This window comes from Colias philodice, chromosome 31 (genome assembly GCF_061535455.1).
Source record: "Colias philodice isolate Cphi_HAF_F1 chromosome 31, ilColPhil1 Martin Lab GWU primary, whole genome shotgun sequence".
NCBI classification, from domain to species: Eukaryota; Metazoa; Arthropoda; class Insecta; order Lepidoptera; family Pieridae; genus Colias; species Colias philodice.
Window position 1 is genome coordinate 3,522,726 of NC_143116.1, and position 24,473 is coordinate 3,547,198.

Genomic DNA, 24,473 nt, shown 5'->3' on the forward strand with positions numbered 1-24,473 from the left:
CCTAGACAAGTGGCTTTCTATTAGCGTAAAGTTCAATAGAATAGATTATGAATGTGTGAGATTGACGTTTGATTACGACGACGACGACGATTGATTACGTCAATCTCATACATTCATAATCTATTCCATTGAACTTTACGCTAATAGAAAGCCACTTGTCTAGGGGGGCAGGTGAGTTTTCTAGAAAAATCCATTAAAACTACTCTTCACTTCCATTATAGCACAACCTTACGGACAAAATAATCTATAAAGACTGAAGCTTTGTTATTATTCAAACACCAAGACTAACCTTCGATTGCGATACAATCAATAACCGATCCTAACTTATTAATGTACATTTACGGCAATATTTTCCCACCCAATGTCTCAAGGCTGTCTTGAGAATTACGAATTACGTCCTTCTCTGCGATGTCCTGCGTCATACCGATTCAGTTATCGATTTATATGGAGGAAAAAATGACCATTAATATTTCATTACAAACCTATAAATATCTCCCGATAAATCAGAAAATTTACATTTAGTGTCTAACCACAGTTGGGACTAGGACTCTTGTACAGAAAACCTAAATCTTAAAAAATGGGCGCAAAATTCACTAAAAAAAATTCCTTCGCCAAAAACTGCGAACAACTTATTGAAGAATCTAACCTCGCTCGCATACTGAAACAAGAACACCGTCAAATACTGGAAGACAATGTTTCCCACTCTTGCAACGAAGCATCCTATTTTAACAACTGGTTAAGATGCAGATATCAGGACACACTGAACTTCGACCACAATAGGGTAATCCTCCCAACAGAAGACGGCGAAAGCGACTTCATAAATGCCAGCCATGTAGACGGTTACAACGTTAAGGGAAGGTTCCTGTGCACCCAGGCACCACTCCAAGAGACAGCTCAAGATTTCTGGAAGATGGTGTTCACTCATCAAGTCCGGGTGATCGTCATGCTGACCAGAATAGTAGAAAACGGGCGCGAGGTTTGTTTCCCGTACTGGAGTCCCAAAAAGTGAGGAAAAGCTGTCCATGGCAAGTTCATCATCAAAACTCTGGAAATCAAATCCTTCCGTGACCACGTGGTGACCAGTCTACGAGTAACGGACGGCACTGGAGCTTCGCTAGACGTCAAGCATTTCGCCTACTTCGACTGGCCTAGCAACAGCCTTCCTCGAGATCCTTCAATGTTTCTGGACTTCGTTCTCTCGGTCAAAGAGGCTCAATTAATGGCCGATTTTGATAGCAACAATGGAAACGTTCCTCCTATGGTGGTTCACGGCAGCGCCGGTTTATTTTAGATTGAAGTAGCTAATTACAATTATTTTATTTTAAAATTTCAATTTCAAATTATATCTTTATTATTGGTCCAATTAATTTAATTTATTTAATTTTATCGATTTTAATGTTTTGTATGTAAAAATTTAAGCGACAGTGTATGGTAATTTCAGAATAAAGGGTGTATTTTGTTTGCCTAGTCGATAGGTAATGTTCTAAGACGAGGAGCCCATATTTATTCAATGTCTGGGCATGCGTAGTAGACTTCGCAGGTAGCTTTAAATACCTGTAGAAGTCTTCTAGAGAAACTAGTCTTCAGTTAAGAATTCTTTGGAGCAAACGTTGTCTTAATTATGAGGGAACTATGTTTAAGGTGAGCATTACACAATTACTGAATTTATATATAATTTACTGAAAACCGAATAAAATTTACAGTAGTAGACCGGGAGATACTGACACAAAATTTCGAGTCATTTGTAACAGGATGGCGGTTCTACAGGGGTCTTGGTACGCAATGACAAAAAGAAAAATGATGGTGTGAACGCTGGTACCGGTGGGTTAGTCGCGTGGGCGTTAGTCGAACTCGTCGGAAAAATAGCGAAAGTCAAACGATTTGTAACACAAAAATTTTAGAATTTACCGATAGCCCATAAAAAAGAAGTAGGCGGTAGTGTCATGCCATACTTTTCCGGTATGACTTACAGCCCGCCATACCGACGCGAATGTGTTGATTAAAAAAAAACAATTATTCAACCATTTGTACCAAGCTAACTTTTGCACAGGTAACCATCGTCGTGCAGCCATTTACGAAAATCGCCATGCCATACTTTTCGGACGATTCCAAATGGTCGCCATACCGCCGAAAATCTGCAAAATTTTTTTATTTCGCCTATCTTTTTGTACCAGTATTGCATTTGGCTTTTTGGAGAGTATTTGATAAAATGTGACCATTATTATATTTGCCATACTTCTAGTAGGGGGAAAAAGTGCTGTCATACTTGAAAAATAAATTTATTATTAATTTATATAAGTGAAGATTTCCAACACCTAGATCTTTGAAATTTTGTATTTATATTCGTTGATCCTCAAACTTACAGGAAAAATAAGTGCCATACTGTTACAAATCGTTTGACTTTCGCTATTTTCCGACGAGTTCGACTAACGCCCACGCGACTAAGCCGCCGGTACCAGCGTTCACACCATCATTTTTCTTTTTGTCATTGCGTACTAAGAACCCTGTAGAACCGCCATCCTGTTACAAATGACTCGAAATTTTGTGTCAGTATCTCCCGGTCTATAGACTACGGTAAAACTTGTTTAAAAAAAGTTAAAAATTATCTCAATTACCGACGAATGATTAGGCCGTGCCATTTGTTCACGATTACCGTGAATTTAACGGTAATTTAAAAAAAATTCTTTCATTGTACAATACAACAGAAAGTTATGTTAAATCTCAATATCTGTTATAAGGAAAAAGAACAGAAAAATAACATTGTTTTACTTTCGATAACCTGTACTTTAAAGTTCACTATATCTGCCCAAAGTTATCATTCAAATTCGTTAATAATAACTAATCATTGTTTCTACCTGAAATGAGCTATTATTATTCAGTTCCCGGGAATAAAAACAAAACTGAAGAGAATTAGAGATATTTCATTAGTTACTCTTGACATTTTAATGTGAACAGACGACTTATTTATGTCGATAAAAATGCTTCTTAACATAATACCTACTCCAAAGTTTGTTCCAATAAGTATCAAGGAATTTGAAAGACGCGCACAAGAATCCGATTTCTTGGAAGCCATCCAAATAGAGCATTATCAGATCGTAGCAAAGCCGCATTTTGGGTCCTTTGAACATTTTTCCAAGCAAGAAAATTCCAGCAAAAACCGCTACGATGACATCATCTGCTGGGACAAAACCCGTGTGAAAATAACTCCCAAGAAGAAGATACTGACTACATCCACGCCAACTACGTGGACTCTTTTGAGATTCCGAAGAAGTACGTGGCGACAAAAGGGCCGCTTGAAAAAACTGTTAACCAGTTTTGGCAACTAATTTGGAAGCAGAATTCTCGCATTATTGTGATGCTGACAGAACTTAAAAATGCTGGGAAAGAAAAGTGTGCTCGGTATTGGTACCCTTACAACGACAAACATCAAATTTTTCAAGCTGGTGAGCTTTCGATCAGGACTGTGAGTGAAACAAATGATTCGGGATACGTCCAAACAACTTTTGATGTTTCTAAGAGCGAGCGCCCACGAGCAACTTTGTCTCCGCAACAATTTTGTCTCCGCAACTATTTTGTCTCTCCAGCCATGGGCTAGTATGAAAGTGCGCGTACGTAGCGACGCAACTCCCGGGAGACTTTTTTGTCCGCGGGTTCGGAGACAAGCCCGCGACGCAACTGTCGCCCTATCTATTGGTTTCAATGCAAGTGCGCGCACGGCGACAAAAATGTTGCCAGGCGACGGCCGCCGGCCAGTTGCCGCGTAACCGGCGTAGCGATAATACCTATTTATGTCAACGTATTTATTCTCGTACACTGTAGTTTTAACCGACTTAAAAAAAAGGAGGAGGTTATCAATTCGGCCGGTATATTTTTTTATGTATGGACACCGATTACTCCGAGGTTTCTGAACCGGTTTACGTGATTCTTTTTTTTTTGATGCGGAATGGTGTGGAATTGGTCCCATAAATTTTATTCGGATAAGCCCAGTAGTTTTTATTTTATGAGCATTTTCGTCTGGTCTCGATGACTTAATTGAAATGTAGCAAGTAACTTTGATTCATTTCCAGGTAACCGATTGAGCTGAAATTTTGTATACGTATGTAAATTGGATAGCGATGAAACATTATTATGACATAGCGCTGATTTGATGATGGAATCGGAAGGTGGCCATAGGAACTTAGTAATATATTGACTCAACTTTATCGAGTTTGGGCTCGTTTGATTTGTGTTGAAAAATACACTAAAAAGTATTAAATAAAAATAACTTCGTTAAAAACAACCGACTTCAAAAACGGAAAAGTAAAAAATAAAAAAGATTGATATTGATATTATTACAGCTAGCGCGCACGAGCAAAAAAAAATGTTGTGTGGTTTTATGAAACCACGGTAAAAGTGAAACTGTTCGAACGGTTCCGAACACTGCTTTGTGTAGCGCATGTCGCGTGACGGTCGGCTGCCGAGTAGGTATACCTACTCGCAGCCGCGATACACGCGACATGCGCTACACAGACCAAAAAGTTTGAAACGATGTAATAAAAGTTTCACTTTAATAATAATTACATTTATTATTAATTACTACATATTATTTAGATGTTTTATTTACTAAAAAGGTTTGATGTCGATGCACGGGCTTAATACTAAGTGCTTAGTGCTTGGCACCGACTTCAAACCTATTTAATAAATTAATAATATTGTTTTTAATTAAGTTATTTTTATTATTAGTAGTTTTCTGTCTATAGTAGAGCCATTTTAATAGGCAACATTGACAGTTCAATAAAATTCAGCAATGTAATCTAGTAACGACGCCATAGAAAAATATGTTATATCGTTTTGTTGGAACTGCACATTTACTAAACTTTTTTCAATTAAGATTACATATCTATTCTAATATTATAAAGAGGAAAGGTTTGTATGGTTTGTATGGCTTTCAGTTTTCACGCATAAACTACTGAACCGATTACAATGAAATTTAGCACACATATAGAGGGTAACTTGGATTAACACATAGGATAGGTTTTATCCCGGAAATCCCACGGGAATGGGAACTATGCGGGTTTTCCTTTAAAAACCTGGGTGAAGTCGCATGCGTTGTGTTTATAATAAAACATAATTTTATTTATTATTCGTTTAATTATCTTTATTTTAAAATTGCCATATGTTTCAAGTCCGCATCGATTAATTCACTATAATCGATGTTTTTAGGCAGGTTACGACAAAATTGATAGACGTCAAATGTTGCCTATTATTGGCTCCTATATATAAGACAGAATACGAGAAAAATGTCTGTTTCAGAAGAAGATATTGATAATAATAGACTTATTGAAGAAGTCGAAGCCAGACCATTGCTATATAATAAAAACTTAAAAGAATACTCAGACATTATTGCCAAATCCAATGCTTGGGAAGAAGTTTGCCAGCAGTTATTCCAGGTTTGGGGTCAACTACCAATAAAAGAAAAATCGGAAGCCGGTAAGTCTAGAAATTTATTAATATAATATATTAATATTTACAAACTTGTTATTCACTAGTAGGTTTTCAGGTAGGTATAATGGGCAGAAATTTCAATATTAAAACCTAATTATTAAATTTTATTATATTGCCAAGAAACTGAACCTTGTGGTGAAGTAAAATATGATGCAAAATAGTTAGGTATGCTTGGTGCTGTAATCCTTATATCGGCGTGATTTGTAGAAACTGCCTGCAGTGGACATTCATAAGCAGTGTCAGCAAATCTAATACCATCTCTACTACGCACGAAGTTATGTAAAACGCAAGCACTCTTAACTATAATGTCACAAAAATTAATATTAACATCGAGAGACCTGTGAAAAATTCTCCATTTGTTGGCGAGTATGCCAAAAGTGCATTCGACCATACGTCGTGCTCGAGTGTGTCGATAGTTGTAAATCTTCTTTATAACCGTCAGCGACTTTCGTGAAAACGGTCGTAATATATTTCTTGACAATCCAAATGCTTCGTCTGCTACTAAACAAAATGGCATGGGTTTTCCGTTTGGATCATTTGGTAAAGTTTTGTCATCTGGTATGTTTAACTGATTTTCCTCTAAGCGTTTCCCCATGTTTGAATTTCGAAATATACTAGCATCTCCGGCTGAGCCATTTGCACCCACGTCAATGTACACAAATTTATAGTCCGCATCAACCCACGCCATGAAAACGATAGAGAAATACTTTTTGTAATTGAAGCATTCTGACCCACTACCAGCCGGCTGGATCACTCGAATGTGTTTCCCGTCTATAGCCCCAATAATATTTGGAAAATCTGTTCGTTCATAAATACGGCTCGAGTGTATGTGGATGGCAATATAGTGGTAGTGCCATATACAGACAATCTCAGTTTAATGAGACAGTTTATTATGTTCATAACTGGTGAAGGCGTAAAAACTATTCAAATTATATTAGAATCAGATGACTTGTTCCTTACTAACTTTGAGTATTTGCTGTTTGTCCCCTATCACCACGCATTTGCGACTATGATGCTGTTTCAGACTTGCTCATATAAGATAGCGGAAGTAATAAAACAATATACCACAAATAATAGAAAATATCAGAGTTGGGAGTTTCTAAAAGCACAGTATCCGGGTAGGTTTAAACGAACTGAACATTATCAGCAACACTCGTTCTCAAATGTTACACTTGATAGTATAAAGTCCTGGGAGCAGGTGCACAACTCAAGCTACAACCAAGAGACTCCACCAAGAGTGTTTAGAGGTGTCGACACAAATTGGCACACTTTTAATGTACTCGGCGATAGGGATTATATACTGAGCTTGCAAACTGCAGTATCGGTTGGCACAGCGTTTGGTTCGGAAGGCTGTTTGGTTAGTAACTATCATGTGACGAATGGGTGCCCTGTAATGTGGACTCAGGGTGAGTTGACATTTACTTGGACGAAGAAACTGATAGACGATAAAGTTACAGACTTCATAGTGTATGGTGAGGAGGCCCCAAAGTTTGCTGAGGTAACTGTAGGTGAAGTCGTTGTTGCCGTAAACCCCATAATGAATTGGGCGCAATTTTTTATATGTACAGGTTTTTCTACAGACAAAACAATTAGATTATTTAGAGCAATCGAGATTGATGATGGTAGTTTTACGTATTCACAGTTTAATGGTATGCCAGGTGCCTCAGGAAGTCCGATAGTTAACAGAAATGGAGAAGTAGTGGGCGTTTACGGCAGCGGTGTATGGCAAGTGGAGGAAGTACCATCAATTACAGGTACCCTCCAACCGTTAGGAGGGTTGACGCAGAAATCAGGAGTCCCTCTAAGAGAGCCCGACATGGTAAGCCACTTTAGGAAATGTGCTAAACAGGTAATCGAAAAGCAAATTCCAGACGATTGTAGTTATTACTTGCTTGAGGAACCAACAGGGACAGGTAAGTCAACACTTTTCCCTAGGGAATTATTAACGATGGCGCCTAAAGATACATCAATATTACTTCTGTTGCCAAATGTAGCAGCTGTTAAAAATGCGTATCAGCGGATAAAACAGTTCTTAGAAACTAATAGAATACAAGATGTAAACATAGTATTTGAGGTTGGAGTGGGTAATGAAGATCATACTGAAATGTGGCCTCCCAACCAGATGTGTTCAAGGAAGTTGGTGCTTAAAACATACGGAAAGAATGTGCACAGTATTAAGAATATAATAAATTACAATTATGTCATACTTGATGAAATACATAATACCAATGATGCCAACGTAGTGTTAAATTCAGCATACTGCAACAGAGCGTTGCAACCCCATAAAGTAATTAAAATAACGGCAACTCCAATCGATAAGACAGGAGCATTTGTGCTGGGTGATAATGAAAAAATAGATACATACAGATTTCCAATAGATACATCAAAAATTTTGAAGAGAACAAGCGATAAAACTAATACTGTGGAAGATGCTGAATTCTATTATATATCATACAAAGATATAAAATGTATAAGTAACAGGTATAAAATCCCAAAAATTTACGTATCAGAGGGTATTGTGGTATTTATGGTCGCTTCAGTCAATGATGTTAAAAGAGGAATACAATGGGCATCAAAAACCAAATACCCTGGTAAAGTAACAGGAATACACGCCGGAACGGTGAAAGATTTATCATCACTGCCGTCAGAAGGTTGGATTTTTGCAACTGATGTGCTAGGGCAATCCATTACGATTGATAACTTAGCATGTATGGTTGATTTTCAGAAGGAATTTAAACCAAAAGTAACTTTGAATCTACATGAAGATTGTATAGAATATAGGAATGATTTAAATCTGAGAACCATAACAAAGTGCGTGCAGCGCCAAAGAATGGGTAGACTCGGTAGGACCCGAAGTGGTATATATCTAAGACCGGAGGACGTTAACGCATTGGATGACTTTGCCACCGAACCAGCAGTAGGCCCGGAAATAATTCTAAAATTGGCCCTTATAAATTTGCCACTTGCTGCACTAGAATGTGCAGCCAATAACGATCTATTATGTTGCCTCAGGCAATATGAATGGCTACACCCCGAGTCTATGCAATTATGCCAGCCATGGAAGCTCTTGATACATGACTTGTCTAAAACAAAGAAAATTAAAATATGTACCGATATGGCGGAAAAACTACAGATAGTGGCACACATAAATGGGGACCCCGTCTGGTGGTATCTTAGACCATTAATATCTTTAGAAATGAAGAACGCAATAACGACTGACCCCGCCCTTTCAAAGACTGGTCAAAAAGGAATGGATTTACAGTTCTTTAAGAATATATCAAAATTCATGATCGAATGTAGTACTGAAAAAGAAGTAAGGGATATGCTAGGCAAGAATGAAATAGAAAGTTTCAAAGAGAGATATGATGATAAAGATATGCTCGAGGAACTTTTTAGAGATTTATCCACTATTTCATCGGAGACTGTAGAGGACAACAAAACCTTGATGGTAGGGCTTCCAGTAATAGCAACTCTACTTTTTGGTCTAGCTGGGGGCACGGCTATGATTGACAAAAACTCAACGAGGTATGTTACGGAGGTAGTGTCTATCGAGAAGGGTTCCATGGCTGGTGTAGGTAAGCAAATTGTAATTGCAAATTGTATAAAATTTACTTGCAATGTTCACCCAATCCTCTTCATTCTTCTGTGGCATGTATAGAGGCTGCACAAGTATCCAAATTTGTGTACACGTCGATTTTACTATTTTTCTTACTGTAGTAACACCCAGTAGATAATCAAATGATAGAGTATAAAAGCTTGCACCAGTCGCAAGATATCTGAAAAAAATGAAAGGATTAAATAGCATGAATTTGAGTAAGAATTATCTTTATACAAAATTGTTTTAATATCTATAAGATGGCTTTGTGTTTTTCAGGTAAATTAGTCAAAAAACGTTGGAAGAATATTCGGTCATGTTTTGCGAGGGAGCTTCGGGAACAGAAGCAAACAAAGTCTGGCCAAGCAGCGAAAAAAGATCGCCGAAAGTACAAATTTTTCGACAATCTTCTGTTTCTCATACCGACATTGGAAACACGTGAAACATCGGGAAATATACCTAGATTTGATGATGCCGATCGCGATCACGCCATCGACAGTGATGACGACGTTAGTGAAGAAGGAAAACCACAAAAGAGGCCGAAAATGAAAAAATCTACTACTGAGAAACCAAAATGTTATGAAGAAAAACTTTTGAATATATTACAAGAAAAGACACAAGCTACACAGATACCGCAAGACAAGGAAACACATTTTGCTCTTTCTCTGGTGCCGCGATTAAAAGCATTACCAGAAGACACCCAGTTAGACATTCAAATAGAGATTTTACAGATTTTTAAGAGAGCACAACAGAAAACTAGAGAATTACAAATTTCAGCAAACTGCCAACCAAGTACATCTGGTGTCAATCAAATAATCTATCAGAAACCCAAAATCAGCGACGCACGATTCACAATCATCCAGCCACGCAGAACCTCAACTTCGCTATCCACACACAACACCTCCGTCCCATCCCCTTTGTATCTGTCGGCAACCAACCCCCAAAATGAGGACTACCAAAATTTGTTCTCTTCGTCATTGCCTACTCCAACTCCGCCTTCAAACAGTACAAATAGCGTAAGTGTGACACTGCAATCGTACTTGTCACATTACACTGATACTGATGACTCAGAAATTTATGATGTGTGTTACAAGTAAAATTATTTATTTAGATGTTGTAGGTTTGTACCCTTTAGTGCCAAACTATTAAAAAAAATGATTCGTAAACTGTTGTCTCATTGCTAGTAATAATGAATGAATGAATGAAAGAATGAATGAAAAATACTTTATTGCACACTTAATACAGGATTATAAACTAAGAACCATACAAGTAACAACATGTACAGAGGGCGGTCTTATCGCTGTAAGCGATTTCTGCCAGACAACCCGAAAATTTAGAAGGATTACATTTATGGTGGTGGTGCATTACAAACTTAAAATTTTGATTTGAACTAAAAGAAAATGAATAATAAATAAATATAAAATATAATTATAAACTAAAGAATAAATATACATAAATAATAAATCTATAAATAAATACATCATAATATATATATATATATATATATATATATATATATATATATATATATATATATACAGTAAAAGTTCCTTATTCGCGCTTCCTTCATTCGCGGTTTCACTATTCGCGGATGGAAAAAATGCGACCTAAATTCTGTATTCGCGGCCTAAAATTCTTTATTCGCGGATCGAATCGGTACATCGGTACATACATATATGTATTTACCTAAATAAAAACCATTCGTTATCCTTAGTAAACGCTTGAACTACAACTACGAATTTATAATGTCGACTAAAAAAAATGAAAAACGAGTAAAAAGTGACAAGCCATTGCCTAAACCTGATAGACCGGGAGATACTGACACAAAATTTCGAGTCATTTGTAACAGGATGGCGGTTCTACAGGGTTCTTAGTACGCAATGACAAAAAGAAAAATGATGGTGTGAACGCTGGTACCGGCGGCTTAGTCGCGTGGGCGTTAGTGGAACTCGTCGGAAAATAGCGAAAGTCAAACGATTTGTAACAGTATGGCACTTATTTTTCCTGTAAGTTTGAGGATCAACGAATATAAATACAAAATTTCAAAGATCTAGGTGTTGGAAATTTTCACTTATATAAATTAATAATAAATTAATTTTTCAAGTATGACAGCACTTTTTCCCCCTACTAGAAGTATGGCAAATATAATAATGGTCACATTTTATCAAATACTCTCCAAAAAGCCAAATGCAATACTGGTACAAAAAGATAGGCGAAATAAAAAATTTTTGCAGATTTTCGGCGGTATGGCGACCATTTGGAATCGTCTGAAAAGTATGGCATGGCGATTTTCGTAAATGGCTGCACGACGATGGTTACCTGTGCAAAAGTTAGCTTGGTACAAATGGTTGAATAATTGTTTTTTTTAAATCAACACATTCGCGTCGGTATGGCGGGCTGTAAGTCATACCGGAAAAGTATGGCATGACACTACCGCCTACTTCTTTTTTATGGGCTATCGGTAAATTCTAAAATTTTTGTGTTACAAATCGTTGGACTTTCGCTATTTTTCCGACGAGTTCGACTAACGCCCACGCGACTAACCCACCGGTACCAGCGTTCACACCATCATTTTTCTTTTTGTCATTGCGTACTAAGACCCCTGTAGAACCGCCATCCTGTTACAAATGACTCGAAATTTTGTGTCAGTATCTCCCGGTCTATGAAGATAATACCTAATTAAATCGTAATTAATAAATATGTCAAAAACTTAAATTAAACTGGTTTCTTTATGTATTTGCTTTTTTATTTCGTCACCTAAGAACGTATTCCCTAGAACCCCATACAAATTACCATTCCTTATTCACGGTTTCTCTATTCGCGGCACATTTACGGAACCTATTACCCGCGAATAAGGAACTTTTACTGTATATATATATATATATAAATATATACATACTTACATACATGTGAAACTATAAAAATTATGGGCAAGGAATAAATTGAATTAATTAAAATAGGTAGTTATAATATATTAAGATTATAATTGAGATAAATATTGCTTTAATGCATTTTTGAACACAGTTATTGACTGAGCACGCCTTATCGATTCTGGAATAGAGTTCCAAAGGTTGATTGCAGTCACAGTGAAGGAAGAATGGAAGAAATTGGATCTGTGGGTAGGGATGCTTAAGGTAAGTAGATTAGAGGAACGTAGGGTAAGGCTATTTTCACCAAGGAATTTAAAATTTTCTTTTAGGTAACATGGGGTTTTAGGATCAAATAAAACTTTGTACAACAAATGCAGAATATGAGCATTCCGGCGGACCCGGATAGGAGGCCACTTGAGCTTGGCTCGGAATTCGGACACATGATCATATTTGCGTAGTCCAAATATGTAACGTATGCATACGTTTTGGAGTCGCTCAAGGGAGTCAAGTTGCTGTTCGGAAAGGTCAGGATAGGAAATGTCAGCATAATCTAGGATAGGAAGGAGTAAAGTCTCTGCAAGCGATACCCTTGTAGGAATGGGCAGAAAATTGCGCAATCGACGGATGGAACCTACAGCGCCATACATTTTTTTCCGTAGCGTCTCTATTTGCACATTCCAAGACAAGTTCATATCAAGATGGAGCCCAAGGTTTTTAACAGACTCACTAAATGGAATATGTGATCCACCAAGAATTAGCTTTGGTAAGCTGTTCGAATCTAGCTTGGCTGTCATTTTGCGGCTACCAATTATGATGGCTTGAGTCTAAGCCGGGTTAACAGTCACACCGTAATTGTGTGACCAGGTAGCTATAGTATCTAAATCAGCATTTGTACGTTGTATAGCTTCTGAAATTTCGGAAATGGCTGGTATGCGAGTAAATTTGCAAATCATCTGCATACATATGGTAGGGAGATAATAATAATCGTAAACATACCTCAGTGTGACAGCCAGTCTTTCCTCAGGTGAGACAGCAAATCTCATATTTGTATCTTGATGAGCGATACCAGGTCGTAAAATTCTGCACAGTTCATCAAAACTTTCTATACTCATTCTGAAGTAGCGAAAAATTTTTTTTGGAAATGTTCTCAATTTTAAAAACATTGTATGGAATTTCCCCAATGTCAGTCTCCCACTCCATAATGGGTGCACCCAATATTGCCTTTTTCGCTGCCGTCTTCGATTTCTAAGGACAAGAGCACAGACCACAACCGTTTCTTCGAAATCCATGTTGATAAATGCAGAAAATTTTAAAGAAAAAGTGGCGTCGCTGTCGCTTTCGTGTGCGCATCGTTCAAAACTTTGCGAGGAGACAGCGACAGAGACAAAATAGTTGCCGGGCAACTAAGTTTCTCGTGGGCGCTCGCTCTAATTGCATTACAATATTATTATTATGTACTGTAGACTCGTGTCTCAAGCAATTACTAAAAACTAAGACAATATCAGTTCCAGAAACTGTACTGAAAATACGCTAACAAAGATATTCAAGTGTTTCGGTCGCGGAACAATATGTTTTTCTATACAGAATACTACACGAATTTACAAAGCTATTTGAAATATGTTCTACTGCAAGAAATTCAATGCGCGAAGGTTAATTGACTGTTTATGTGTTAGTTAAGGAATTAATTAGTTAATAAGTTGTAATGTATAATATTTAAGTTAATTTAATTTTTATATAATATTTAATTAATAAGTTGTATTGTATAATATTTAGGAATTTTATGTTAATAATCGTATAGGAGCTACCAACGTTGACAAGTGAGCATTTTAGTATAGTTGGTTCTTTGATATACTGTTCCTCTTGCTATTTTGGTTAGAGTCCGGGCTGTCTGGCTGGTCGCAGTGGTTGCGTTTTTTAGTGCGCATCTCATCTGCACAGGATAATTTCCTTAATTTAAAGTCATTTTTTAACGCGTAATTTTTAATATTTTACCTTTAGATAGATCCATTAGACATAATTTTTTTATTGCAAGACGTTTTTTTCGTTGTTAAATAGGTGCCAGACGCAATTTTTTATTTCGTTTTTATAAAAAATTCAAATTATTTTAGAATGTCTGTAAATTTCATATTATGTTCTTCAAACATAATATAATCTAAAATTAATTAGCCAGACGCTAATTCGATTGTTAAGTATTAAATAATGTGTATATATAAAAAAAAGTAATGAAGCATGCAGCTCATCAGCTAGTGTATTTTAACTATGCGACAGGAAATAATTGCAAGAATACAATATTATTTACACTTGTTCTTATAAATAAAAGCTAAAATGAAAAAAAAATAAACATAAAAGTGAAAAATAAATTAAAGTTACCATACATTGAAAAGAATGGAATAAAAACTTTATCAATGAAGGTTAAACAATTACATTGTTAAATTTAAAAAGCCATCTTCATAATCATCATCATCATCATCTTTCCTCACACTGTCAGAATTATTTATGTTATCGTCTAAGGAATTGTTATTGTTTTCCAATATTCCATCATCTGTAAACAACTAGAAAGTTTGTTTCAATATTGATGTACACACATACACACACACAACACACACACACCACACCACACACGACACACACACGTGAACACACACACACTCGCATGTTTAAGTTTGTATTGAATTTAACTAAAGTAGTTAGCATGAATTTATATAGGTATACTAGCGGTCCGCCCCGGCTTCGCCCGTATGGTACCTACATGTATAAACTATCCTATCTCTCAAGTTGGATCGAACTGCACATGGTGTGCGAATTTTATTATAATCGGTTAAGTGGTTTAGGAGTCCATTGAGGACAAACATTATGACACGAGATTTATGTATATATAATAAGAATTAAGATTAATGAATTAATATTGTTATCATCATCACTACATAGTATAAAACAAAGTCGCTTTCTCTGTCCCTATGTCTCTTTAAATCTTTGAAACTACGCAACGGATTTTGATGTGGTTTTTTTAAATAGATAGAGTGATTCAAGTGGGGGGTTTATATGTATAATAACATCCATTAAATAGTGGAGAAGTACTGTTATTTTTGAGGTTTCTAATGTGATTTCGTAAATAATTACATTTTTTCCACTTACAGTGCAAACGCAGGCACCCTACGAGTTTTATCAAAATAATGTACTAACTATAGTACACATTGAAAAGGTCTACAGAAAAGTCCGTGATGGTATATGTCTATCTCCTATGGATAACCCACAATAACTTTTTTTGTCATTTACTTTTTACGACAAATAATGGCTAAGCGATTTAAGCGATTTAGTTGAAGATTTTCGAAGCGATTTTAACCAATACAGCATTAATACTTAACCAATTGAAGACCTTGAATACATTGTTAATTTAATATAGATCTATATGGCCCTTTACACCGTATGATTTAAGTGAATATTTTCGAAGATATTACAGATTTAAAAATTGCGGGACGTAGCGTTTGCGGCGGTACCAGCCGGCCGCCCGGCTATATATTTTATACCCGTGCGAAGCCGGAGCGGGCCGCTATGTTTTTATATTCAACGTTCACAGTTTTTCTGTAGTGTATTTAGTATCAGCATTGCACCTGTGCGAAGCCAGGGCCGGGCGGGTCGCTAGTTAATATTAGATATATATTAGAAAATTTAACTTGTATTGGCAACACTGTATTTTGTCTGTGGTTCTTTTTCTTCTTGTACGCGGTGTGTAATGTGTGGTATTAGGCAATGTGCTATTGGAAACAATATAAATAAGTTTATGTAATCGCTGTTTTCATTTAAACCCATAACTTAATAGTTAAGTAATAAAAAAATTGTTTTGTATAGAAGATTGTTGATGTACCCTAATAGTTTATTTTTTAGCCTAAGGAATAAAATGTACCAATGGAAGGTACTTGTTCCCACAACACAGGGAATCCTAGAGTAGGAACAATTCAATTTCTATGTATCTTATATTTTCGAAAAAAAAAAGTTATTTTTTATTGTTATTTAATTTTCACGGCTGACCCTTTCTATCTCTCTTGCACTTTAAACTATCTCTCCATATACACAATCATCAAATTGTTATACTTACCTACTTTCACTACGTTTTTATTTGTACGTATTTAATACTTAACAATCGAATTAGCGTCTGGCTAATTAATTTTAGATTATATTATGTTTGAAGAACATAATATGAAATTTACAGACATTCTAAAAAAATTTTAATTTTTTATAAAAACGAAATAAAAAATTGCATCTGGCACCTATTTAACAACGAAAAAAACGTCTTGCAATAAAAAAATTATGTCTGATGGATCTATCTAAAGGCAAAATATTAAAAATTACGCGTTAAAAAATGACTTTAAATTAAGGAAATTATCCTGTGCAGATGAGATGCGCACTAAAAAACGCAACCACTGCGACCAGCCAGACAGCCCGGACTCTAACCGAAATAGCAAGAGGAACAGTATATCAAAAAACCAACTATACTAAAATGACTTTTTTTTTAACGTTAATAGCTCCCGTACCATAAACAGTTTAAAGCTTTGCAAAACCAACAGCCTTGTTTACTTTGCAAAGCAGGTTAATTATTTTTTCTTCATTTAACTTCTTCAGTTTTGCTAAATAATTAGTTTAACTAAGTAGTTAAGGTCATGAGTAGATTGGGGAAGAATTAATACTGAACATAGAAAGCCTTTTACCGACTCTGTTTAGAATTGATATTCACATCGAACAGCCATAAATTGACGCTTAATGACATAGAGGACTTGTTAGTATTGGCTGAGTATGTTCGTGATACTTTTTAATAGTATAAAAGGGAGTTAGTTAAAAAATAACTGTTAGTTTGTAAACAATCACCCTTATGAATAGATACTTCACTTCGCTTCTAGTTGTAAGCACTTTTTACAAGTTAATCTGCAGAGTCTTTTCCTCTCAACAGGAAACAATCTTCGAAAATGGCGGCCTGCTTCCCAAGCAAGAATATCAACGACTTCCTGCGGTTTATGGACGAACCGAATTCACAAGCTCGCGTCATAGAAGAATATAACGCAATAGTCTCGAAGCAGGAAGAAGAAAGACGCCATAGACTAAACAAGAAGTTGGAGATCAACGGCTGCTTCTCAAACCTGAAGTTTCCTCGTCAATGTCCTCGGTTCAAAAATCTGGTGATTCCTGGGGCAAGTTTCGTCGACGGATATGAAACTAAGCGGAAGTTTATTTGTGCCAAAAATCCAGAAAAGAAAGACTGTGAAATGTTCTGACAAACGGTGTGGGATAACAAAGTGGTAATTATTGTAATGACGTGCAAGCTAACTGATAAGAGCTATCAATATTGGTCCCCCAAAAAGGCTGTGTTTAAGTAGGTGAAAAGTTTCAGATATTAACTAGGTCGATTATGATCAATTCACACTATATTTTGACTTTGTTATCTCTGACTGCATCTGAACAAAAACCAAAGCAGAAGCGCATGATTTTTCACTATCAATACACCGCTTGGCCAAGAGGCAAGTTTCCTCATCAGCCAGATGCATTCATAGAATTTTATCACTTTGTCAACGACATGTATGTTAAGTTAAGAAGCAGAGTGACTAAAAAGAAAATTCCCCCTATCCTGGTCCATTGTCTTGACGGTGTAGGGAGCTCTCCAGTATTTTGTGCGTTTGATATCTGTATAACGCAATTCAATAGAACAGAAATGCTGTTACTGCCAAATGTAATTAATAAGATGCAAGAACAAAAGCATGGGACTATTTATTAACCGCTTATTTATTTATTTATTTATTTATTTATTTACTCTTTATTGTACAACATATTACAATGAAAGTACATAAAACAAAACCATTTAAAATGTACAAACGGCGGCCTTATGGCTCAAAGCCATCTTTATGTATACCTGGTGCATTCAATAAGTACCTAGCCTCATCACCAGAGGGCGCTATTGTTTCAAAATAGGTTTACCACAGTGTAGCTCATTCTTTTTTAATTATTTAATTTAATTTTCATTCAAATCCCTTCATTTGTTTTAATTTGACAACCTATGGAAGCGAACGTGTGGATCAGTTTTACAAAAATGGAAAAAAAGCAATATCGTTCGGTGATTCGATTCCTATTTTTGGACGGGAAAGAGCGCATCGAAATCAAAGACCGCTTGGATGCTGTGTACGGTGACTCTTCTCCATCGATAGCCACCGTCAAGAATTGGTTCAACGAGTTTGCACGTGGCCATACGTCGGTTTTTGATGAACCACGTCCAGGTGCACCAAAAACAGCTGCTACGGAGGAAAACATTAAAAAAATCCATGATCTCGTATTGACAGATCGCCGATTGAAGGTTCGGGAGCTAGCTGAGACTGTAGGCATTTCAGAAGGAACAGTGCATCATATTCTTCACGAGGAACTCGGCATGAGAAAGCTGTCGGCGCGATGGGTGCCGCATTTACTCACACCGGAAAACAAGCGCAACCGTGAGTCCACATCGGAGACGTGTTTGGCGCTGTTTAAGCGGAATCCAGGGGAATTTTTAGTTGTTTCGTGACCGTCAATGAAACCTGGATTCACTGGTACACATTAGAGACCAAGGAGCAATCAAAAAAATGGATCCAGACCGGGGAACGTGCTCCAAAGAAGGCGAAAACTGTAATATCGGCCGGAAAAGTTATGGCCACCGTTTTCTGGGAATCACAAGGAGTTGTCTACATCGATTACCTCGAGAAGGGTAAACTAATTACAGGGCTTTACTATGCCGATTTATTGAGCCGATTCGACGCCGAATTAAAGATAAACCGACCCCATCTGGCTGAGAAAAAGGTGCTGTTTCACCACGACAACGCACCGGTTCACACGTCTGCCGTTACCATGGCCAAATTGGTCGAATTACGCTACGAATTGCTGCCTCATCCACCGTATTCTCCAGATTTGGCCCCTGGTGACTTCTTTCTGTTTCCTAATCTGAAAAAATCCCTCGCCGGGAATAGATATGGATCAAATGAGGAGGTTATCGCTGCCACGGAGGCCTATTTTGCAGAGTTTGAGAAAACCTATTTTTCGGACGGGTTAAAAAAGTTGGAGCATCGCTGGGCTAAGTGTATCGAACTAAAAGGAGACTATGTTGAAAAATAAATTGCCACTTTTCCAAAATTTTCGTATTCTTTTTGTAGGCTAAGTATTTATTGAATCGCCCTCGTATATCGCTATATATCGCTTATCAATTAGTTAAGGTGCATCTATCAATTAATCAAGACAATAAGTGTGAACCGTATCTGTGAAATATATATAAGTTCTTTTCTTCGAAAAATGCCATTTGATATTGAACTTAGAAATAAGATAGAGTGTAGTTAGATTTTTTATATTTTTTAACGACTTGAAATGATAATTGTAAGTAGAATGTAAGTAGGATTGTAACTAAATTTTCAATGCTTACAAATAATTGAAATGAAAGTGTAAGCGAATCAACAGCGTTTTCTTTTTACTTTACTTTATCATATCGATTATTTTTTCTAGAAAAATTTTAGTAGTAAAGAAGTAGTATATTTTACATAATAAACAAAAAGTTTAATTCATTACCCAGAACCATTAATATGCATAAGTTTATGGTTTAGATTCAACGAATAAAAGATTTAACTCCATCGCAACGTTATTTACATATCTAACGATAGCCAGACGAAAATGACGTAGAGCATTCAAGGGTTTTATAAAAGCTGATTTAGCCATAGAAAAAAGTTTAGTTCGAAATTCATTGCCATCGATTACAGACGCTTCGCAATGAAGTCCTTGGCAATAGAATCCTGTATCCCAAAGATGAAAGCCGACGAGTTCCTACGAAGACCCAAAATCAAAAGCGCGCATCGTAGAAGAGTATCAATCAAAATTCATGAAGGAAGGAGAAGAAATGAAATCTACCTTGGAGCAGAGCGAAGAGGTGCAGATAACAGGCTGCCTGTCTTACCTGCAGTTTCTCTACTATGGTCCGCAGCCCAAGAAAAATCAAGTGATCCCGAGAGCGAGCTTCGTTGATGGGTATGATACGAAACATAAGTTTCTTTGTACGAAAAAACCAGCGGCAGAAGATTTCGAAACGTTCTGGCAAACTGTGTGGAGTAACCACGTAGAGATAATCGTGATGATAGGCAAGCTTACTGAGAGCTACCAATATTGGTCCCCTGAGCGTCGATCTGTAGTGAGCGGGAAGTTCAAGATTACGACTCGAAAAGTTACAGTCTATTCATTTTTTACTGCAACTGTGCTAAGTCTGACTTCGATGACACTCAAGCCAAAACAGAAGCGCTTGGTTTTTCACTATCAGTATACCGATTGGCCGAAAGGTAGCTTACCTCAGCCAGGATACTTTTTGGATTTTTATTTTATCGTTGACGACATTTATCTTAAGCCATAGAACACAATGCCTCTTAAGAAATCTGCCCCTATACTCGTTCATTGCTTTGATGGTTTGGGAGGCTCACAAGTATTTTGCGCAATCGATATCTGCACTACGAAGTATGATTTATCAAAAATAGTCTCGGTGTCACATGTCGTTGAAAGAATGAGAGATCACAGGCCCGGGTCTATTAACTCCCCAGACCTTTATGCTTTATGTTATGAAATAATAAAGGGTTCTGTTTGAAGGGTTTAATCGAATTATGTGTTGTCTTATACATAAGGTATATTATTATTTTAAGTGTGCATTTCTCTTAAGAATTATCTTTGTAAATTTCTCGAAATAAAACGATGCGCTAAACATTTTTTTTCTAATTAATTAGACTTATTAGGGAGTAATTAGGAGATGTTTACTAACACTTTTGAGACTGAATGTATTAATTGCAGCATGTTTTGTAACATAATTAATATTTGAAAAAATGGTAATAAAGAAAGTTGCATATCGAATCATTTATTTTATTACACATTACATCCTTAATTATTGAATGAATATGTATATTTTTGTGCAAGGATTAAGCGCGTCACACACGGTGAAGATACTATAATATTTTATGTTACGATTCTCTAATATAAAACGTTATAGTATCCGGTATCAGCGTTCTGACCATCATTTTTCTTTTTGTCATTGCGTACTAAGACCCCTGTAGAACCGCCATCCTGTTACAAATGACCCGAAATTTTGTGGGTAATTAAGTAAGTGGGTAATTATAAATTTAAGCATTTTAATATCATGTTTTTTTTTAAGTTTTTTGAGTGGTAGAGGATGAAATGATACCGCTAAGTAAAGAAGGTAAATTGTTTTTTTTTTTTAATTAGTGGTCAAAAAAAGTTTAGAAAATCCAAAAAAGTACGCCTCATAAACTCATTTTCTACAATAAAATTTATTAGATTGAAATAATTTTTGTAACTTATGAGGCGTGCAATATATTTTTTTTTCATTTTTTTTTCTTAAACTTAACAAACGACACATTCTGAATTTGAAATATTTTAATAGCTGAGATAAAAGCTTGGCTAGATCGGGCTTTTGCTTTTTTTGGCTTTTTTTTTCGTTTTATTCAGAAATATAACTAATATTTGAATGTTTTGCCTTTTTTTAGGGGATGCGATGAATGCTTACTACAGAAGCTCAACTGAACGTCCAATTCATCAACGTACAATTATTCAGTATCTCAACTGCTCTGACCTGCAAAAATATTCATTGAGTTCAGATGTCATTCAACTAAATGATACCATCGTTGTGAACTCGGACAACCCGTGTATCATTAACGCGACGACAATTATTCTAAAAAACAATAAATTTATGGGTGACAAACATGCTTTTAACATAACTGGAAGGAAAATAGTAATGGTTAATAACGAATTCGAAGGACCAGAACAAAATCATTACATAGTTGGAGATAGCGTACTTTTAACTCACAATAAGTATGAAGGAGATGTCTAAATTCATGAAGTAGCGGGATATGAAGTCACTGCATTCAACAATGTATATGAAGGTAGATACAGAGTCAATCAATATGCAGGAACTAATATACTGGTTATTGATAACGAATCTAAAGGAAGTCCGTTTGATGTCGTACTTGAGGAAAATGACCCGAACTTTATGCATCGTTTGTATCCTAACGATCTGTCAAATTCTGAAACTGGAGCCTTTAATCATATCAAAAAAACAAACAAAATACTCTTTAGGCAAAAAGAGTCCACAAACATTGGTCTTTTGGCCTATAAACCTTACCGGATTTATACAAGATGTGAAGTTTGGATCAAAAATTAATCGTCCTCCAAATGGTTATTGATAACGAATCTAAAGGAAGTCCGTTTGATGTCGTACTTGAGGAAAATGACCCGAACTTTATGCATCGTTTGTATCCTAACGATCTGTCAAATTCTGAAACTGGAGCCTTTAATCATATCAAAAAACAAACAAAATACTCTTTAGGCAAAAAGAGTCCACAAACATTGGTCTTTTGGCCTATAAACCTTACCGGATTTATACAAGATGTGAAGTTTGGATCAAAAATTAATCGTCCTCCAAATGCTAATATCATTAAAAAATTCGAAGGATTAATTGATGAGCGTTTTTCTGCCTATGCGAACAATAAAGGGTTGTGCCGCGTGATTATGATGTCTCACTCACACGCTGCAACTATCTCGCTTCCACCTACTGGAGAGAGCGAGCAAGGTGATGGACGAAGCTGTATGGGGCGAAGGATGCCGCTTTGTATTTTTTAGTCTGCTTATGTGATTCGTCCGTAGTAGATGCGATTTCTGTGCTCCTCTGTGTATTGACAACGCGACTTGGCTTTCTTTTTGGACTGATTTTCTTCCGATTCTGTGACCGTGGCTCGAAACTGGACTTTGATTTTTGCTTGCGATTTGAATTTTCAAGATGAGTTCGTATACTAACGAAGAATATGCTGACATTTTGATGTGTTACGGGTTTTGTCAAGGTTTAGCTGCACATGCTCGTGCGGAATACATGACCCGCTATCCTGACCGTCGTGCACCAGTTAGTGTCTTCGAAGGGACCTATCGTCGCCTTAGAGAAACTGGTTCGATTCTAAGAAGACGAACAGACGTCGGTCGGCCATCTGTCCGGGATGAGGAAGACGAAGAGGAAAATGAAATTAAGCGATTTTTTCGAATGGATCCCACGACATCAACAAACATTGTTGCCCGAGAACTTGGTCTGTCTCAGTGGAAAGTATGGTCCACAATGAACACTTCAGGATATTACCCATATCACTACACGCCCGTGCACGTGATGGAAGAAGGAGATCCTTTAAGAAGACCCCTCGTTTTTCAAAAAAAAATTATGGACAGATGAGTCCAAATTTGATCAAAACGGTATCACAAACTACCATAACGCTCATTATTGGGCTCCGAAAGCACGTGGCAATCCTAACAAGAAGAATTCAAAAAAATCACAAAGACGATTCTTAATGTGTGGATGGGGATAATTTCAAATAAATTAATTGGACCATACTTCCTTCCGGACAACCTAAATGGTGAAAATTATGAGACCTTTCTGCGCCAACATTTAAGCGACCTACTTGAAGACATACCCCTGACTTTAGAAACTTGTGTAGGTTTGACAAGAGATACTCATGAGGCTATGTTGCACACCACATCGATCATTATTGATATTTCAAGGTATTGTTTTGAAAAATTTAACTTCCTGGTAAACATACTTCTTGGGAAGTTTCAAACTGACAATACTGAAAAAAGATTTAGTATAGTCCAGGAGGAATCGGCGCATGAGTACCGAAAACTATTCCACCTCAATTTTTTTACGTGATCCTCTTCAAATTGCCCTACTGATGATATAAATGCATGTTGCCATGGGGCAACCCGGTGCCATATTGTTTAAACCGAAATTGTTTAAACAATTGCAAGGAATTGTTATTTTTCAACCGGACAAATTTTTTTTATATTTTTTATCGAAATACCAATAAAAAAGGTCCAATTACTTTTCACGATAAAGTTAATATTTTCAAAGATATGAATTTTTTAAGGTTTGAAAAATCTCAAATTTGGGTACTTTCGACCCATGAAAAATATATTTAAAAAAAAAATAATATATAAGTAATATTTTTTTTTCAATTCTCTATACAATAGTTAATAATATTGTTAATAGAGATTTAAGAAAATTTCATTGTTTATATCTGTTTTTTAATTGTTAACTTCGCGCGCTCACAAGTACGCGCCGCTTACCTTTAAGTATCGCCGTCTCTCTCTTACTCATGCGCTGCATCGGCCTCTCTGTGTCTTGAATCATTATTTATCATTTATCTTAAAAACTATCAACTTTATCAAGATTTCTAAAGAGAGCAATCTTATTAATAATTAAATTGTCTACAATTTGTTTCTTATATATTTTTTTCTGAAATCAATTTTTTTAAAGTTATTTAAGCATAAATTGAAACATGTAATTAAAATTACTTTTTTGTCAGTTTATATTACTTTTTTGTTATTGAAACAGCAAGTAAGGTAAAAGACCCAGTTATTGACACTGGCCTAGTTGTTTGACACTCGCAATTTGATTTTAATTAAAAGAATGAAATGTTCTCAAAAAACCAAAGATCTTA

At 36.2% G+C, this 24,473-nt stretch overlaps 3 protein-coding genes and 3 pseudogenes across 4 annotated transcripts in view; 5 read left to right on the forward strand and 1 right to left on the reverse strand.

Annotated features, from left to right (window-relative positions):
• Positions 1 to 24,473, reverse strand: part of LOC149475178 (uncharacterized) — a 115,565-nt gene that overhangs the window by 85,799 nt on the left and 5,293 nt on the right. The window lies entirely within an intron of this gene.
• Positions 578 to 1,291, forward strand: LOC149475187 (tyrosine-protein phosphatase non-receptor type 9-like; annotated as a pseudogene).
• Positions 2,967 to 3,595, forward strand: LOC149475188 (tyrosine-protein phosphatase non-receptor type 9-like; annotated as a pseudogene).
• On the forward strand, positions 15,332 to 17,715 carry LOC149475189 (uncharacterized). Its single transcript, XM_089713715.1, has one exon. It carries the CDS (start codon positions 16,911 to 16,913, stop codon positions 17,214 to 17,216), a length of 306 nt encoding a protein of 101 aa, XP_089569841.1. The 5' UTR covers positions 15,332 to 16,910; the 3' UTR covers positions 17,217 to 17,715.
• On the forward strand, positions 18,026 to 18,490 carry LOC149475190 (protein GVQW3-like). Its single transcript, XM_089713759.1, has one exon. The coding sequence runs from the start codon at positions 18,026 to 18,028 to the stop codon at positions 18,488 to 18,490; it is 465 nt and encodes a 154-aa protein (XP_089569885.1).
• On the forward strand, positions 19,163 to 20,672 carry LOC149475191 (tyrosine-protein phosphatase non-receptor type 9-like; annotated as a pseudogene).